General features: G+C 34.5%; 1 protein-coding gene across 1 annotated transcript in view; it reads right to left on the bottom strand.

The window, feature by feature from the left end:
• Positions 1–363: 363 nt before the first annotated feature.
• The window catches only part of LOC106054831 (zinc finger protein GLI4-like), a 136,868-nt gene continuing 116,310 nt past the window's right edge, over positions 364–20,921 (bottom strand). The window contains exons 3-20 of the mRNA XM_056004516.1: positions 20,164–20,427; positions 18,051–18,174; positions 17,046–17,212; positions 16,367–16,495; positions 15,821–16,024; positions 14,995–15,188; positions 14,748–14,868; positions 14,001–14,146; positions 13,229–13,378; positions 12,598–12,762; positions 12,030–12,188; positions 11,456–11,551; positions 11,139–11,321; positions 10,043–10,169; positions 9,103–9,237; positions 8,871–8,985; positions 8,189–8,515; positions 364–7,846 (exon numbers count right to left, since the gene is read on the bottom strand). Coding sequence (XP_055860491.1) covers positions 5,533–7,846; positions 8,189–8,515; positions 8,871–8,985; positions 9,103–9,237; positions 10,043–10,169; positions 11,139–11,321; positions 11,456–11,551; positions 12,030–12,188; positions 12,598–12,762; positions 13,229–13,378; positions 14,001–14,146; positions 14,748–14,868; positions 14,995–15,188; positions 15,821–16,024; positions 16,367–16,495; positions 17,046–17,212; positions 18,051–18,174; positions 20,164–20,427 — 5,120 coding nt within the window. The 3' untranslated portion in view covers positions 364–5,532. The remainder of the gene's footprint in view (positions 7,847–8,188; positions 8,516–8,870; positions 8,986–9,102; positions 9,238–10,042; positions 10,170–11,138; positions 11,322–11,455; positions 11,552–12,029; positions 12,189–12,597; positions 12,763–13,228; positions 13,379–14,000; positions 14,147–14,747; positions 14,869–14,994; positions 15,189–15,820; positions 16,025–16,366; positions 16,496–17,045; positions 17,213–18,050; positions 18,175–20,163; positions 20,428–20,921) is intronic.

Here is a 20,921-nt window from a genome sequence, read left to right as displayed (position 1 = left end):
TTGTAAGGGCTATGAGACAAAATCTTAATAAACTTTTGTTTTTTGGTGGCTTATTTTGAGGGCTACTTTTTTTTACTACTTCACTGTGACCTTTTCTTACATATCATGTAGTCTGTGGGATTATAAGGCTATGCTATGTCATCTGTCAATTCCAGATCTTCCCGCTTTTGAGTGAAAGTCCATTGGATTCCTTTCCCTGAATTAGAGTAAGCATTCTTTTGTGACCCAATCCACTGAATTGGACTCTTGTCTTAATTTATTTAGCCACTAGGAACATACAGAGACACTGCATTACAAATACACATTCACATTTAAATTAAAACACTGATCCAGTGAAGATCATACAGTAATGAAAACAACAAATTCTGAACATTTGAATAAGATATTTATTTGATTTTTTGTTGTTTTGTCTATGCATGAATTTATTAAGGTACAAGTAGATCATCTCAGTTTGACAGTAAGCAAATTTGGATATAACAATAAAAAATAGAAAGAGAATACATAGAAAACAACTAAATGTTTATATCACTATGAAGAGCATTGATTCACACTGACAACAAAATGGATTTATATGAAAACAAAAATAGTTTGGGGAAAACAAATCATAAACAATTTCACATGCAAAATAAAAATATGAACAAAAGAATAAGCAGCAATTTTGTTTTGAAATCAGTAAAATGCTGAACACAGTATTCTATGCATGCAAATGAATTTCAATATCAACACTATACAACAGCTCAGCAGTCAAAAAATATGCTCAAGAGCCAATTTATAACACACAAAAAAAACAACTAATTTTATATGAAAATATTTTCAATAAGAAGAAGATTTGATTATAATCTAATTGCTCTAATCTTTTTTTTCTCCTGAAAACAGAGGAATACAAAGGCATTTTAGGTAAAAATACTTTATGTAAGGCACTCTATGGGTAGCAACTAATCCATTCATAGAATTGTGAGATCAAAATATCTACTTAGAAACTACCATTTTTCAATTAATAATGCTTCAGAATCCATAATAGGAAACTTTGTAAACATATTATCATTAAATTTTTTTGCTGCATCAAAAAATTGGTTTTCAGAGAATTTTAAGAAAGAAAGAGTCACTTTGTCTTTAGTGCAAATTTGTATGGTGTAGATATGTATTCAAACAATATTTATGGTCCATTATTTGTACCATACAGTCATACTAACTGTCACATAATGACATATACTAACACATTTAGAAATATATTTTATGCTAGAAAAAAATCAGTTGAAAAAAAGAATTTCAAATACCCCTCCCCCAAAATAGTCTTATAAGAAATATGTATATATTTACAGTTTGACTACTGACAAAATTGAAAATGTTTAACTATTCTAATGGTTCTACTTCTTAAACAAAAATATAATTAATATATTTGTGTTGTTAGCATCTGCGCAACAATCAACAGCCCAATCATTAGATGTATTTAGTTTTAGATAATAGGCTGAATTTTTTAAAGCAATGCTATGATTCCAGGCTTACTTTTATAGACCTGCATTCAAAATTGAAAAAAAAAAAGCTAACTAAATCCTCAAAAAATGTATTTGAACTATTTTTTGAAAACACCCTAATGCATATTTTAATTTTTGACTTTTTCTGAAATGTACATCAATATACAATCAACAGAAACAAAATTATTGCAAAGTGTTCAACAATATATTTAAACACACTTATTATATACAGCAAAAAAAAATCAACTATCTAAAGGCTACAAATCTTCCAAAAATAACTCATGACAGTTCTCTTATATTACAAACAATGCCCCAACCCTCTGATAGATAATTCTATATTTAAATGTTCAAAACATTTAGATTTGTGCTGTCAACCCAATTATCTTGGTAGACCTTTATACACAAAACTATTATTTTTTACATTGTAAAAAATTTAAAAAAAATTTCCTTGAAACATTCTTTTCATAAAAAAGAAAAAAATTCACTCACATTTTTTTCTTTTTTAAATTTTCACAAAAAGTCTAATATCTAAAAAAAAATAATAATGAGTCACCTAACTCCTTCAATGTACTGAATTATTTGTTCTTAAGGTTTGTGCATTTATGTTTGCACTTAATGGTAAAGTAAAAAGTAAAGTAACCTCTTTCAGACCAGACGATTTATGGGGCAGATGATGTATAGTTCATCTGTTTCTTTGACCAACAGTTAAAAAGCAGGGTGTTATGTGGCCAGCACAACAATCAACTGCCTTTACCTTACCCAACTATGGTCAGGTACCCATTAGAGCTAGGCGGACTCAGTGAAGTCCTTAAAATCCTGAAATTAAAAGTCCCACTCTTCAACAAGATTTGAACCTGGGACCTCTCATTTGGAAGCCAAGCCACTCAGCAACCACACCCCTTGCCCTTTATGTTTCTTCAATAAAAATTTTCTGTCTTATAAGAAAAATGAAAATGAAATTATATATAATATTTAAATTTAACTAATGAAATATTTTTATCACCATTTTTGTATGGAATTATCAGTACAAGAGATAAATGTTGAAATGTGGTTAACTTTTATGATTTGAAAACAGAACTTTCCTTTAACTACAAGTTTTCAAAGTTTCATTTGTTCTCAAACTGTATTGACCCTAAACCAAAGCTAACCTTTATTTTCTAATTAGTAATAAATACAGGAGGTAGTAGGTTTTACTCTCAATTCAGTTGAATCAAATTATATTTGCATTTCAGAAACCAATTGAATATTTAAATTAAAAAAAAAATAAAAAAAATAATTCTGCAATAAACAGTAATTAAAGTAATTAAATAATTGTTTGCCTACATTGTTAACATTAAGGTGGTGTAGTTACAAGCACAAGCTAAAGTAAAGGACTGAGATAGCATTAGACAAGAGAAAGAGGAAGAAAGCTGCCCTATCCAATGGTCCTAAAAAAGATGTATTCACATGCATGAACTGTGGCAAAGTTTGCAGCTCCAGAATCAGATTGTTTAGTCACAACAGATCCTGCCTCGATTCAAGGAGAAACTGATAAAAGTAACTCATTTGGCCACATCCATGTCTTTTGAGACAGAAGGAGCCATATATATATATATATATTATTTCTAGATAGTCTTAACAGGCTAAGCATCCTTAATTATGTTCTCATTATATAATTATGCATATTTAGGATTAAAGTTTGTTTAACAATTGACTGCAATTAAAAGAATGTCCAAGAAATATAATGTACATTTTATATTAGCTAGACTAATTGTCCACCTAATAATTTTTATGTAGTCACTTTGATCTGTGCTCTCTTAATGAAATTGAAAAAAAGATACATGTGCCGCAAATATAAAATCTTTTGTCTGTATAAGATTAGTTTCTATAGATAAAATAAGAACAGGAAAGAAATGTAATTTTTTGAGTATAATATACAATTTTTACCCCGATAAACTTCCTGAAACAAAACTTCAAGAAAGCAATATCTAAGTATTGTTACATTCAATCTCATATTGGAAAATAAAATATACAAAAATAATCTATAAAAATAAAATATATACTACTAATATTAAAGGTGAGAATGGACTTTTTTTTTTAAAGCCTATTGAAAAGTTTTACAAAGTATAAATTACTTTAACAGCTCTGACAGTGTATCTGAATTTATTGATAAAGGTAACTGATTACAACGGACAGTATGTAATGTTTGACAGAGGGAGGTAAGTCATCACAAAAATAAAAAGGGTTGAAATTCTTAGCTCCTTTATCACCATGACAACAGGCATTATAAACAAAGTATAGAATTCTTTTTTCATCACCAACAAAATGGCACCTTACTGAGGGTTCTAGCCTCAATAACAAAGATATGAAATACTCTTTCTTTATATCAATTACAGTTCAACAAAATATAAAATGTTTCTTTTCAAAAATAGTTTTTTTTTTTTTCTCTAAACAACATTAAGATAAAGTAATAGAAAAAAAAATCAACAAGGCAGAAAAATGAGCAATAAAAAATATCATTTAGTTTGCAAAGAATTGAGGAAACTAAAATTAGAATACATTTGTGAAAGGTTCATGGGAAGGCACAAGTTTAAAACAAGCAATCCACCCCTTCCTTGTATCCAGAAAGCAAAAGTTTTAGTAAATATCTTTAAGTACATATTTCATTCAAAACAAAATGTTCTCTTGGTAATATCATCAGATAATCAGCAGTACTTCTCACAAGAGGCAATGAGTGTTACCATAATGCAAAGGAAATAAAAATATCAAACACTGTATACAAAGATAAGAATATAAACCATGTACAGAAATGAATGCCTTTAAAAAAAAGTTTGAATGCAAACTTGTCTCACAAGATGGGTATACAAAACAAAATCTCACATTTTCTGTGTTGTAAATATATTATGCTATTTGTTTTCACAAGTTTATTATGCATCTTTTAAAACATTTTATATAAGTAAATACATTGTCATTATGCTTTCTCAAAAAGACTAAAATTTCTCAAGCATCTTTAGGTCTTCTCAATGACTATTTAATACAAAAACCATAAAGAAACATTTATAGATTTAAAAATGTATTTCTACAACAAAACAAAAACACAAAAACTATGGTTTAATCACATTGATTCCTCAACACATGGGGAAGCATGGACAAGCCTATACAAACATTTGTATTTTGTTTTAAAACTCAAATCAAAATATTCTTGTTGAACACATTCCCAATGAACACTGCGTATAAAGAATTATTTATATTGGAGAGATAACAATAGAAATGTTGCATAGAGAAATATCTAACAGCAAATGACTGAGATTTCAACATGTACAAAAATATATGTTTGCAAAGAGATTTTAAAAAATCTTTTATATGAACACATTAAGGCAAGAAACCAGGTTTGTCTCCCTTGCAACCAATCATATGTTTACTTTTATTTATTTATTTTTTTCATTGTAGTAAATACTATTACTTAGTATTTCCACTTGGATTTTTTTTCATAGCTTCTTTATATATTAATATCAGTGGTTCTCCAGTATCAGAAGGAAGGTGTTGCACTAAAAGTCATGTATGTATTTACAAAACACATCAAACTCCTTCAATGACTCCTGGTACTGCTTGATATGTTTACACAAGGCGCAGAGCAACAATCCATTTTATTTCAGATTAATGCATTACATACCACATTAGGTACTCTTGGGTAGCCTAAAAACTACAGAAACTTTACCATTGCTATTCGCTCAGGATATGTGTAGAATGATGATAGAAAATTATCCAAAAACATCTGATACAGAAAATCCAATGTTAGAATTTAATGATTCCAAGGGCATATATACATTTCAAGAGAGATGATTCACAATTCAAGGGAAAGGAGTCATACAAATATACAGTTTTTCTAATACACTATTCCAAGGTTAGAATGATTCATCCAAAAAACAATCTCATGGATTATGAAGCATGAGTGTGCACAAATTAATTTTGAATTGGTTGGTAACATGGAAAGAATATCAGAAAAATAGTTGGATAACTATGATCTAAAGACTGAATTTATATAAATTTGTACACTGACTGATCACATTTAGATGTGCTAAGGCCTCATATTTAGAAATTTATTTTCTTCAGCTAGTTGAGTTAGCACAGAACTCATATCATTAACCACCATGTTTGATGTATTCATTAAAGCATTGTAACGCCCTGAGTTCTGTGATATTGAACGCATTGACACGGGTGTTGGGCTATATGCAATATTCTCCTGAGATATTGAGTGGATATTATCCATAAGGTTTTCAGTAGAGATCGATGTTAAGTTATCCATGAAATCCTCAATGGGATGTGAAGCATCTTTGCGATCTGTGGAACTAGTGACTTGGTTGCAGCCAGGGGACATCTCTGTGGGATTGTAGGGATTATTTCTTGCATACGGTGGAAGAATTTGATTAGAACACTGGTTGTGAGTTGGCAGCATGGATTGCTGCATCTGACTTGGGTGAAGAGGGTTCTGAGACATGTGGCCAGTCATTGGATTTACTGGATAAGGATTCATGTGGTTCGTGTGCATGGCTGGGACGGACATGTTATGGTTGGGGGTGGATGGCGGATATGGTGAAGTGGGATAGGGACACTGGTGTGGATGACTGGGAGGGTAAGGCACCATGTTCTGGTTCGGATACATCTTATCCGGGTAGCGCTCTGGCATGACAGAAGAGCTATTCTGGGAGAAAGAGTTGACCATCTGATTGCGGTTTGGCATAACAGTGTGCTGGGAGGATGGAGGAGGCTTTGGGATAGGTAAACCACGGTTTGCTGCTTTGGCATTGGCAGGAATTTGAGACTGGCTAATGTGAGGCACCTGCACCTGTGGACTAGCTCGTTTGGACCTTTGGTTAGCTGGCTTCTCACCTGGTGGAGGAAGAGGACTGTAGCCTCCCAATGGTGGATGTATCATGTTTTGATTGGGATACTGATGAAAATTATGGACTTGAGAAGGGGGATGGGGCATCTGGGAAGGTGGATGGGGCAACTGGGATGGAAGATGGGGCATTTGAGATGGTGGATGGGGCATGTGAGATGGAGGATGGGACATTTGAGATGGTGGGTGGGGCATATCAGCTGGCATGTGGGGGATCTGTGGGGACTGTTGGCTGTATACCACTTGCTGGTGTCTGTTGTACTGATGCTGTAACTGGTGCTGCATGAGGTTATGTTGAGATAGGTAGGCACCTCCACCTGCATCTACTTCCCAGGTCCTGATAGCACCCAAGGAAGCATTAGGCACTTGTGATGTTATGCAAGATGTATTGTGCTGCCCCATGTTACACCCAGTCACAGGGCCATGACCCACACAGCTTTTACCCACTATACCATGAGAGCAGCCAGAGTTTGGTGTGCAGCTGCTGCAATTGGTAGGCTCAGTGGTCACCCTTTGACTTTGATTAGAGGATGAGCCATTTGGAATCATCCTGCCTTGCTGCTGCTGTGGATTGCAATTGATTTGTTGAGAATGTTTTTGGTCACTTTGCTGCTGTGGAGTGCTTCCACTGACAGAAGGACTAACAGGATATCCAGGAGATCTCTGAAGATTTGGCTGATTGCTACTTGACATGCATCCATCTGATGGTGGCTGTAGTGACCAAGCCTCACTGGGGCTCAGATGTGAATCATAGTTTGGTCTGGCACTTGGACTTGAATTAAATTGATCATAGATGCCAGAAGCAGGTTCCTGGTGTAGGTCAGCAAACCCTGTTTGAAGTTGTAAATTGCCTGCCAACAAATGCACACCCCGGCCATTTTGCGTTTGGAATCCTGGAGTGTTCACAGCATTTGGCGGACACGGTACTGAAAATATTGCCTGATCCTCTGGGTCTAGGTCACAGGGGTCAAAGTTCAAATCAAGCTCATCGATTTCCTGCAGGGCATTGTCAGGGTTCAAGTCTCTGGGTGTCCTTGCAGAGCCATCTTCCCTGCAGCGCTCATTCAAGAACTGACGCATATCATCAGGTATGATCATATCCTCACTGTCCTCCAACATCTTATCCTCCAGCTCAGCTTCAGTCAGTTTGATCCTTACCCCATCTTCATTCATGCCAGACTCCGTAGCAATAGAGCTGCGAGAGGAGTGGAAGGTGTTATTGGATCCACCCATGTTGCTGCTGTTGCCAGCTTTGCTGTTCTGAATGTTGCCACTCTGGAGACTGCGCATGCTGTTCGGGGTAGGGAGAGGTTTCATAGTGTTAAGGCTGTGGTAGCGCTGCAAGCTCTTTAGGGAATTGAAGCTTGGATCCTGAGTCCTGACTGGGTCACTAGCTCTTCGGATTTCTCTGTCAGGTATTTCATGAGGTAGAGGGGTGTGGCTAGGTGTGCTGGTGCGAATGCCATCTATTTCTCGCCTAGCACTAAAATACCTGGTAATAGAAAAGAAAAAAAAAGAATCAGCAAGAGTAAATAAACATTTCATAGATGAAACATCGTTCAAATTTCCTATACAAGCAGGCAACACATTAACCCTGTTAACCCTTTATGTATAAAGTACAGAAGTGCTTTCTTCTAAAAATAGAGATAAATTTCATAAAGTTCAGATGCAAAGAAGGGTGTAAACATCAACATAGAATATTCATATATGAATCTGTATGGTTGATCACATGGTAACAATAAATTGGTTATTTATACCGCTCTGGTTGTTAGGCATTTGCAAACAAACTATCTAGATTAATTATATGAACAATATATTAGAGAAGTTTAAATACCTTGCAAGACGTTCATTGTAATATTTATTTCCTAAATTATTGCCAAATCCAAAGCCATTGGCAACACCATTATTTGGATTTCCTTGGTTGGGGGGCATGGCACCAGGAATAGGAGGCACTCCTAGGCTGGTTGGACTGCCCAGGTTTGTTTTCTGCATCAGTGCTGACACACTTCCTATGTTGGAAGAGCTTTCCCCACTTGATCGTCTCGAAACAGAATTAGGAAGATTGCCAGTAATGTCATACTCATATGGAGAATTGGCAATACTCAGCCGAGCTGAGACTCCACTTGATCTTCGAGATGAAAACTGTGATGCCCCACTGGATCTGCGGATGGAAATAATGGTTTATTTACCTTTAATAAAGTCAAATATTTATGATAAGATGAAGACATACATAATTAATTATCTTAGAATAAATTGCTTCAACTCTTTTTTCCTGGTTACAAAACTAAGCAAAGCAAAAAACTCAAATTACGTACCGCCAAATAATAAAAAAAGTATTACATTTACTGTAAACTACTGAAGTGATCTCATGGGGGATGATTTTATTAATTTATTTTTTCACTTTTAGTTTCAACATTCATTAAATTGAAATAATTGTCAATTAACAGAAGAAAATTTTTTTTATGTCTCCAACGAAAATCCTTCAAAATGTAAAATATGCATGCAGTTATTACTACCTTCTGGATGAGAAAGTGCTGCCCATTGACCTCATACTGCTCATATAGGAACTCAGTGTACTACTGTTGCTCTCACGTCTGCTGCCAGGAAGTAGAGTGCTGCCATTGTCTCGCCCTAGATAGATAAAATACTAGCTTAACAAAACTTTGCACAGGAAAGATAAAATGAAAGAACCACATTTTCAAACTTATGTGCAAAAACAGTAATGGCTTTTATTTAAAATGGGCTTACATGTGGCCTGCTGTTCACCCACTACAATATCTGTAATTCTTTTGTGTTGTGGGCTGTTTTTAGGCTGTGGACCCTTCTGTGTTAACTCTGTGATGGATATTTGTGTCATACCACCTCCATTGATTTGAGGGCACACTGTTGAAAATTATACAATGTTTCATTAATTAATAAGATAACAAAGTTAATTTGTGTTTTCACTAACTCTCTGGTTTGCTGTTTCATAATTAATACAAACAAAAAGTGCAGGTTTTGATACTGTGAAATTAGATAAACAACATTTTCATTTTTTGACAAATGAATGTCACCAGTGACCTATAAAGTAGTAATTGTTATTTTAAGAAACTTAGCAAACCTTTGACTTAACAAAATGTCATATGAATATTGAATGTGTTGATATCAGAAACTATGAACTGCAAAATCTCAACCACAATCTTCTCCATCCATACAAAATGTTTATTTAATTAAAGCATGATTGCCTGTGATCACTCAGACCCATTATTTCATCAATTAACAAGATAGCAAAGTTAATTAGCACAAGGTCCTGAATGTGGCAAGCATGAACATTGGATGATACTCTACAAGTAGACAAGAGTTGGATAAACAATCTTAATAAATATTAGTTTAAAAAAGTGTATAAATATGCATTCTTAGATATTTAAAAAAGGAATAAATGTTTTTCTGGTAATTCATATGTAGTTAGTACACCATAAAATATGTAAACAAAAAGACCACACACAATTTTTAGTAATTTTTGGGCCAATAAAGAACATCTTATTCAAAGGAGCAGTTTCCATAAATCTTTAGCTCCTTCCTCACCCTCTTCAGATTACAGCAGAAAGATAAGTAGAACTTTAAAGGAAAAATAGAAAATTTAAAAAACCTGTAATTGAAATAGTGTTGAGCATTACTGGAAGGTGGGAATGTTACAAAAATATTTTACCTGGTAAATGTGGCAATGGGGATATACATCCAGTCTTTGACCTGATTCGACCTTTAAGGCGATTCTGCATCACTTGACCTGCATTCATTTGATTTCTTCGGGTCAGTAGAGAACTAGAACCTGATACCTGAAAACATTTTTTTTTACAATTTTTTTAACAATCCTCACATTTGTTTTTAGAACATACTAAAAATAGTAGTGGAGCTTAAAAAGTAACACAGGCCTAATATATATATAGTTCTCAACTAGTTGGTAATATTGTATTCATTATACATCTGTGGCATTTTACGTCTCTAAAGACAATCTTTTCCCTTTGCAACTTCTTGTGTGGCTAAAGAGGCCAATCCTTGATACTCAGCTGCAGTCACAGGTTGGGCATATGTAATCACCAGACTTGTTCATTATATATAACAACATTACTAAAGTGCTACAGTAATATTGTATTCATAAATTACGCTACTGTTTAATATATTTCTTATTAAATTATAAACAAAAATCAAAGTGGAAAATATGCAACTTCAAATAAGTTTGAAGAAATTTAAATTTTTAAAATAAAAAGTCTAATATATGGGGCATAGATAAATAAATATAGAATAAAAAAAGTTTCGCTGAATAATGACATGGTGCAGTAAAGAGTTTATGCATCCTATGTTTGGGAACAAACACAACATAGAACCTTGAGATTTATAACAAAATGAATATTACATTTGATTAAGAGTAACACCTCTGGTAAAAGCACTAAATTTAGAGACTCTTCAGGATAGAAGACTAAAAAGTAAAGAAGCAATAACAAGTAAAACATAGAACCATAAATTAAATATAAAAAAACCCAATAAAATACTCTGAAAGACACAAAGATAAAAGCACATTTCTTATTCCATATGCTAGGAAAAATGTGTATAAGTGCTCCTTCTTTTCTTGTGCTATTAAAGAATGGAATGAGTTGCGGGAATCAGCCAGGAAAACAAATGGCTTGGCAGATTTTAAGACACTGATTAATATGTATGAATAGATTGATGCATGGATTATACACGTGCAATGTAATCATCTTCTCTTTAAAAAGTAATGTCTGAAATTTATAAGATAAGATACTCACTTCAGCTTCATTAGACTCTGGGATGTCCACTTCCTCTTCTTCAATGCCTAAACCTATTGAATTGCAGATGCCAACCCTGTCCTCAATGTCATGGCCAGGGCCGAGGCCACAGGTTACATTGACCTCTGGGCTGCTGTCAGGGGAGGGTTGTGAATGGGAGGAAGGTGCTGATCCAATATTGTCCTGTCAAATGAGAAAGTAAGTCCAAAATATGATTTTTTTTTATCACTTTGACCAACTGGTTCTATTCTGTCTTACAACAAAATTCTTTTAACGAAAAATAAAGAAATGTAGTTTTTGTGAACAGCAATACATACCTGAGACTGACGACCATCACCAGAGCTATGACCAACAGAACCAATCATGCCAAGACTATCTTCACCACGGCGACTGGCATCACAAGCATCATGATCCTAAAGAAATGGTTTATATAAAATATTTGGGTATGTTATAAATAAATTTAACTACCATTTAAACCAGTCAGATTATATATATATATATATTGTGAGACTGAAGAGACAAGTCTTGCAGGTAGAACCAATTAATCAAGTAAGATGATTTATTTAATAAATCCCTAACCAAAAATCTAGAACACTGAGGTATTTTATTTTCAACTCATATGCAGAGTGCAGAGAGAGACCATAATTTATGAGTTCTACATGACATCCAGATCTGCACCCTGGACTAGACACATCCATTGCTCTAAAACAGAAGGAAACATCAAAAGAACTAATCTGAGACAGATGGAATTCATCAGGGAACGTAATTCTTTGGGTCTCTTTTTCATTTCTGTTTCCTAGTCTGAACATGTAATTTAAATGGTGTACACAAAACCTTATTATATTACAAACATAAAGCAGATAGGAAACCAAAAGTGAATGAATTCTTTACCCCGTCAGGATCTTCTTTCTTGACATGGCACATTCCATCACCTTTGTGCTTCTTGTTAGCATAGAAGTCAGCACCATGAACTGTTTTCACATGCTTCCTGAGAGAGCTTGGATCTGTGTACCTTTTAGTGCATCCTGCTGCTTTACATACATATGGTTTCTGGAAGGAGATGTAAAGTTAACTACATCAACTGTAAGGATTCATATTTCCAATAGATGCAGATTTAAACTAAGGTTCATATTTGTATTAAATGCAGATCTAAAGTTTAATGTCGTAATATAATATCTTATTCTGTTCATGAATGTTGATTCACTTTATGTGACATACTTTTTTAACATATGCCATGATTGCAGCTATAACAACAAAATTAAAGTTTTTAAAAAATTACTTAATTGTAATAAAAAAAAAGACTTGGGGATCAGACATTAATGCTGTACAGTTGTCAAGTAATTGGCCATCTATGGGCCAGTAAACCATAGGTCCATGTCATATATTGGGTGTGTGATAAGTGGTCATGCAAATAAATGTAAACCAACAAAAAGTCAGCAATCTAAACAGACATACTTACAGCATTTGAATGTGTTCTGTTTTGATGCTTGGCTCTGTCTGAAGCATTACTAAAAGCTTTAGTGCATCCTGGGAACTCACACATGTAAGGTTTTTCTCCCGTATGGGACCGAAGATGAGTTTTGAGATTTTCTAGACGACTGTAAGCTTTAGTACAGCCTTCAAACTAGAGACACAAATCAAACAATCAATTTTTTTTTCTGTCAGTGAACTCTTTTTTTTCTAAGTAAGATTAAAATGAAAATCTACAAAAGTTTGAACAAAGACAAAGATATAATCTAATATAAAATGCTAAAAAATTTTTAATATGACCAGCACTAGGACCATCATTTTTTTCCCTCCCAGACAATGACCATAAGAGCAAAATAGATTCAGAAACAATAAAATTCAGAATAGAGAATATAAAGGTAAGTGTTTTCTCTCTCAGCACTCTCATAACCTTTTTCATGGATTAGTAGCAATGAATGTTTTAAACACATCCTTACATTCTGTGGACTTCCTTCCTTTAGCTCTTACCATTCAAATTCTTTAGACTTTTAACCCCCATCTCCTTCCCAATAGACATCCAATGGGGCTATCAAAAAATGTGAATTTAAACTTGAGATATGACAATGAAAGGTCACACAGCATACCGTGCAGCGGTGGGGTTTCTCCCCCGTGTGTCTCCTCATATGCACCACCAGCATATACTGGGCTTTGAATGGCTTCTCTTCTCTGCTGCAGTCCTGCCACCGGCAAACAAATGACTTTTTGTTGGACTGAATGTGATCTTGGTTCAGATGCTGCAGACCAAAATAAGCAACTTATTTATAGCATCATAAACACATCATCACACATACCATTAGTTGAAACAAAGTCATTTAAAACACATGTCGAAAATAATAATTATTTTCATATCTTGGGAAGCATGGTTGAGAGGCTAAGCATGCTTGAACTTGGCTTGGCATGGTTACCTATGAAGGGGGCTCGAGGATCGACACCCGACCCGAGTAGAGTTGTATTTACTAAGCGCCTAAAGGCAGCAAGGAAAAATTCCTCCCAGATACCCCCTCCCCCCACTGGTCCACAAAAGAGATTGGATCATAGCGCTCTGAGCATGCTATAAGCATGAAAGTAGCGCTATATAAAAGCTATAATTATTATTATTATTGAATATATATATATATTGTTTAATTATGTAATACATACCTTTATATGTATCTATTGTTTATTTATGTGATACTTACCAAGCTGACTCTTAAAAATCTTCTATAAAGAGTGGTATACTTTCACCATTCCAATATTTAAATATAAAAGTAGGCCTTCTTTTTTCAGTTGTTAACATTTGACTAAATACAATGTCTTATAAAGAATAACAAAAAGTAAATATATAATTACTCAATGACTAAAGTATCAGACTCTTACTTTTACAAGGTCATCCTGGGTTTCAAATTCTCTATTGCAATCTATCCAGTGACAATTGGTTTCTATGAAATCACTCTCCCCTTCCTGTGGAGCATGTCCAGGTTTGTCTCCAAAGTTATCATCATCATCATCTGGATCCATGGCAGCTGAGGGACAAAATAAAATACAAATAAAAAAAAAATCATCATCTTTATTATCAATAAGGAAATTTGTCTTACAATTTGTTCATGACACCAAAAAAACATTATAACAATAGAAAACAAAATATACATACACAGCAGATTCACTCAAAAGTTACATGTGAAATATCTATATCAGATAGTTGAATTGTATTTAATGATTAGATTGCCAGGGGAACAAAGGAGTTTTTGTGTCTGTTTGTCTTTGTTATCATTGTCTTGTATCTCCTTTGTGATGGTAAATCACAAAATCTACAATTCGTATCATTGTTGCTTTTTTTTTCTTTTAAATTTCAAAATGGTAAGTTTCCAGCTCCCTCAATATTTGGATAAGAGTCTGGATCATTTCAGGATCTTTTAAAGTACACTAAAGAATGACAAAAGATTCCATGGCTGAAGTGCAAAGCCATTTTTTAAAGCTCCAGCCAACAACATTCTATTAAAATATCCATCATGCAAACAAACACAATGATTTTCAAACTTGTCAGGCCGCTCTTTCTAATTGTTACAATGGCCATGTTATTTTGACAAGTTTCTCTCTTATAGAGAGTGTGATTCTCCCACTGACCTATATGCAATTGTTCAATTTCTTTCTTCACTTTGACTTTGCGAAGCTCACCGGTGCTCTCCATGGTACTGCTAACGATGCTACTTGAGCCTGGCTCTTTGGTTGTTGTGGAGATCTGAGCCTGAAAATAACAGCAATTTATATAGTCAATTTAAAGTATTTAACAAAATATCAAATCTTGTTAAAGAATGACAATAATTTTTCCTGATAAAAGAGTTAATTTAAAAAAATTGAGTTTTTTAGTTACCTGACTATCAAACTTGGGTACAGTATGACTCATCTGTCCACTTCCGTGAAGCATGGGACTTGTGTGCTGAGACTGCCGGCCCATCAATGGATGAATTGGAGGGTAGAAAAAACTTGATGGTGCCATGCTCCCTGATCTTAGGTATGGATTGGAAGGGAGGGCTGGATGGCCTGGACTTACGGTACCAACTGATGCTGAAATTTGATTACCTCAATTGAAAAAATATGTCTCAAATCAAAGCAAAAAAAAAACATGTACTCCATTGCAAACTAGCCATTAAGGACTCACTTAAAAATAATCTAGTGCAGTATTTCCCAAACTTCTGACTAAAGTGTACCCTTTTATATTTTTTGTAATGCTGAGTACCCCTTGCCTTGTATCTATGAGCAGAATGAACATACAAAATGGGTATTTAAAAAAAAAATCAGCATAGTTAATGAGGTGCAACGCGTACCCCTTCCAAAGTCTTCCTGTGCCTCTGAGGTGACATGTACCCACTTTGGAAACACTGATCTAGTGGCATCACTTATTCTGATTCTTAAATATTGCCTATTAGTAATTAGAAGAAGTTTATTTAAAGGTCTCAAGATTAAGAAAAAAATGAGCTAGACTAAATTTATTTATATGGACAATATATTATGAAAATTTCATATTACAAGTATAAAAAGTGATAATTTCCTTTTCCCATAATTTAAAATCATTTTATTAACATTAGAGCTGAAGATTTTACCTTCTCATATTTTTTTTAACTTTGTCTAAGAGAAAATGTTAATTTCATACAGATTCCTTCACATAAAGACATTTGTTCTGTAAGATTGATATTAACCTGCTGAGAGATGCCCATATGATCCACTCGCTGCACTGGAGCTTCGAGAGCTATGTTGCAAAAATGGAGCCAGCTGTAAAGAGCCTTCAGAACTGCGGGTTAGGCTTTGAATATCGAGGTAGTCAGAAATTGGGGAATGAGACAATGCCCTCTTACGGCTTTTACCTCCAACAATGCTGGGCCTTGGACTTGTTAAACGAGAGCCTGATAAATGAAAATATTGTTTAATTAAATGTATTCTACTGCTATTTATTAAGAAATATTTAATTCAATATATTTTTCTGAAATATCTAAGAAGCAGAAATACTTACTATAAAGGCAAACAAATAATATTAAAGAAATACAGAGAAAAAAGAATAACACTTTTAACATTTTATTTTAGCAATAATAGAAACTATTATATACAGCATATAAAAAAAGTTGCATTTCAACAAAATCAGGGAACTTTAACTAGAAGGGAGTAAAAGATTTTGAATGTCTACAAACATTCTTCCAGTCATTTAACTCACTGCAATCATTGTAACAAGCTTCAAACAAATTACTCACTATCTAATGACCCAGGTAGTGTTATACTTCCTGAACCTGGGGTTGGCGGAACATCTGAAAACAAACTTCTGCCACTGATAGATGGAGGAGGGTACTCTCCAATCAAAGGACTAGCACCTAAAGTAAAACCTGTTGGGTACATAGTATGAGAAATATTAATATTTATAGCTGATCGTTAAATATAATGAGATTGATTATGATACAATAAATGTTAAATATTATATTTCAACCATATTGTATCATAATTATTGAAATGTTTTTTAAATACTGGCTATATACAAAGGTAGGCATATATAAATCTCATAATTCAAGTTGCTTTTATCTATAAGATTCTCATACAGATCCCTAGGGCTGGTGAAGTATAGGTCATTTCTTTGGCCAATGTTTTATGAGAATGTTAGGGTATCAGGACAATGTTCAACCCATTTAATCCCCAAAGAGTCATTAGGTGCTGAATAAAGAAAAACGAAGATTCAAAGGGGATTTAAAATTCCAATAAAAAATACATTCTGGGACACCTTGTGACAAACCATCCCATAGGACTGGAATATTAAGTGTAACATAAGAAAATTAAAATATATTATTTTTTTAAGTTTAAAAGTAAAAGCATCATTTTTTTTTCTTCTATGACAAGTAACAGAACATGAAACAAAAGAAATGTTTGCTAATGATAACATACCAGGAAGACTAGCAGGACTAAATCTTCGACTAGGTAATTGATAGTAACTGCGCTGCAATTGTTCCCAATGTATCCTTGAGGCCAGTTGTGTCACAGGCTCCCCGGGCAACAGGGGGCTGCGCATACTTAGTAAAGAAAACTCTGAGGGGGTTGGACTGGACGAGAGTCTGTGGAATAAAGATCATGGTTGAGAACAATGTTCTGTACAATGTGCCAAAGTGTTCAAAGTAATTTTGTCTTTATACTTCAAACTAATGTGTTATGTATGTAACAAGCAGAGGGTCAAAAGAAAACATTTAAACAGGATTTGATTCCTGGAGATCTAATGTGAATAGCTAGCCTTTGATTATATAATACTATATTCTGATAGGTACATTATTTTTCTTGTGACCAATATATTTTTGATTTCCTTTTCTTCTAAAGATTCACAAGACATATGCCAGAATTATGTCTAAAGTGCATGTTCATCAGCAGAATGGTAATTCATTGAAATCCAAGATATTTGTCCACAACAAAAAAAAATTAAAAAAAATAAGCATCCCATAGGACTGGAATAGTAAGTGTCAAAATAAAAATGCATAACACTAGGCCTACTAAGGCACAGTGACCGAGTCTTTTGCAATACAGCACCATAGAACTTTGTCTTTGGCATTGCAAAATCTATAGACGCCTTTCCTCCAACATGCATGACTAGATTACCTAGGAGAAGTGCATAGGAAGTAATCATCTTTTTTGAAGTACTGTTTGTATTTTATAAGATAAAAAATAATCTTTTGCATTGCAGCACCAAATGAATTCTATGTATAGTTTATATTTTTGTAAAGTAATGTAAAGACTTCTGTATTGTAGCTTTGATGGACAGCTGAAAGATTCATATGTTCATTTATTTCCAAGGATAAGACACCAACTATTTACTTTATAACAATACATTTTCTTTTATTATGTAGCAGGGCGAATGAAAACATAGAAAATGAAAGTAAGAAACTGTATGTTAATGTTACTTACCCATGGAGGTGGTGGTGGAAGGGTGAGGTAGGCGGCCAGTGGTAGCGGCCTTCCAGTGTGGAAGGATTGAGAGGAAGAGGTGTATTTATAGGGTAAGGGTAGTGTGTATAACTGTAAGGAAGGCCTGGAAACAAAACAAAACACAGTCAATTAAATCAAAGAGGCATAGAAATATAATAGTAAACAATTACAACGTACTTGAAATTGAACAACTTTGAGTGTAGGGACCAATATCTAGGGAATGATCTAGTTATACAAAGTCTAGTAAGTAGATCTAAAATAGAGATTTACATTTGGCCTAAGGTAAACTGGTATAGATCTAGATTTATGTCTTACTTTAAAATTATGTTCGTCTACATTCTAGATCTAGGATAGGCCTATATCCATCTTTAATATAGCTTCAGATTCTACTGGCATACAAATATAGATGATTAAAGATCATAAATGATATAAATTAAAAGTGATAAATAAGATAGATCTAGGCTAGATCATAGAAAAAAAAAGTTAATGTGATTAAATCATTATACTTTAAATCAATTAATATATTCAGTAATTTATTATGATTATCAAAGTGATCACGGTGATAGTCAGGTCATTATCAAATCATATCTAATTCATAGTTACAGGAAACATTGCACGCTTAGCCATTGGGAAGAAAATTATACTGGGACCCAAAAATCGCTCCATATATCAAAGACCCTAAGGCCTTATCAAAGATTTTAGGGTCCTATCAGAGTTTAAGGCCCTACCAGAGAGTTCGGGGTCCCATCAAAGAGTTTAGGGCCTATCAAAGAGTTTAGGACTCTTTAACAAGTCTACTTGGTCCTGGCGATGCCCCTTCCCCCCAGGTAGAAAACAAAAAGCTGGGTATTTGTGTAGAAGAATAACTTGTACCTCGTGCATTTAATTTAGAAATAAATATTTCAATCAATGTTGATAGTTTTCAAAGTTTTAGCATTAAACAAACAATAATCGTGAATTTCAAAAGAAACGTGGTGGATTTAGATCTCGAAGTTCTACATCTGACTCAATCTAAGGTTTAGGTTTACAGAAAACTTTTAAAAGAAACCCGCTAAGGAAAAGAGGGGGGGGGGGGAAGGACTTAGGATTAAGAGGCGGCGCGGGTTCGTGGGGTTAGATCTTCAGTCTCCGTTTTAATGTTTCTTTTACGATTAAAGTTCTCAATTATATCTACAATGGGTTTTTTGCGGGATTAGCTCCTAGCCTCAAACTTTGATCCCAATCCAAATCTGTAAGGAACTTTGCGTGCCAGAGGTTCAGTTTTATCGTCTTGGTAGTTGAATGCGAAATTCCTCGCCTATGTCGCACGTTCTAGTCAAAGGGCGGTTACTCTGACATCAGTGTCGTTTGGTCTCGCGCTCCGAATACTCCCATCAATTCTAAAGGGTTTATCGTTCGTGAAGTTTATACCTCCCCTTTCCTCGTCACCAATTATCTCAGTTCTCCAGTACTATGCTAGTCTCTATAAGCAGTGTACGTTTTAATCCAAGGCTACTTTGTCAATAACTATCCAACAAAGCCCAACAACCACGACATTAGCATTTGAACATTTTAGCATTGATGGACCGAAAGTAGGGCCTATAATTGGAGACTTGCATTTAGCCCTAGTAAAACGAAAATGCAATAAAGCAGATTTCTCTCCCTTTAACAATAATAATGAAAAAAAAAACTGCTTCAAACTACAGCGGTTTATATTAGTTTCACATTTTTATCAATAATACGAACCAGGGCTTTCGGTATCTCCATTATAGTTATTGTTCTTCCTGTACTATTGGGTATACAACTTTTTGAGTTGGTAAGCTTTTGTTCCGATTTCGAATGCCACATATTACGCCAAGATTAAAACAACTTCAATTTTTTTAATGCACTTTTTGTTTGTAACAAGAACAGCAGACAACATTACAAAACAGGACTGGAACCCACGGGGAACAGAAAGACGGGGAGACCAAGATCCCTAGACCAAGAAGCAAAGATGGCAAGATGGGCATGGACCCAACAGAGGGGAATCGCGCCCAAAGCAGAGTCCGATGGCGAAGTACTGTTGCGGCCCTGTGCTCCACTGGCAGTTCAAATTATTTGTATCAATACTGACCGTACGCCTCCAGAAGTCCATTCCTCGGGTCTGGAAATGACTGGAAACTTAAGTATGCAGGTAGCCTGTGCTCGATGCCTGACGATCCAGGGTGTGGCGGAGGTGGCAGAGGGGTGGGCCCCACCCCTCGATCGACCGTTTCCACCGACCGGGCCCCGGACTTACGACCATCCGAGCCAGTGGGCTCCTCATCAACACGAGTGATGTGGCTGCTCGGTGGACGGCTGACTTGGTTGCCACGAAAACGGCCCTTCTGGTGAGAATCTGGGAATGATTAAAAAAAAAATAAAGTAAAATTAATGAAGATTATTGTCATGAAGAAAAGTAAAAAAGTAGAATAAATGGAAAGAACAACCAACATGGGAGACAACCTTATTAACCAATTAAAAACAAATGTATCGGTCTGTAAGACATTCGTCACCTGTATTGTTAGATTTTGGTTCAGAGTAGAGATTCATCATTTTTACAAAGCTTATATCAATTCACTCTGTCTGTCTGTCTGTCTTGTAAAAAGTCTGTACACGTTATTTATCCGACACCCAATCTCTGATCAAGTTGAAATTTGCCCAATTATTTCTTGCATTTGACAAAACAAAAATCATTTTTTTAAAATTAACTAATTAGATAATTAAATATTGGTAATAAATTATTTTGTTTGGTATCGAACAAGAGAAAGAAATTGTACTTGACAAATGTGTTGGCATAAGTTCATTGGTCCTCTTTATATTTTGCGTTTAGAAGTAGGTCGTGCCTTAATC

This window comes from Biomphalaria glabrata, chromosome 11, assembly GCF_947242115.1.
Source record: "Biomphalaria glabrata chromosome 11, xgBioGlab47.1, whole genome shotgun sequence".
NCBI lineage: Eukaryota > Metazoa > Mollusca > Gastropoda > Planorbidae > Biomphalaria > Biomphalaria glabrata.
This window is presented reverse-complemented; position numbering and strand designations above follow the sequence as displayed.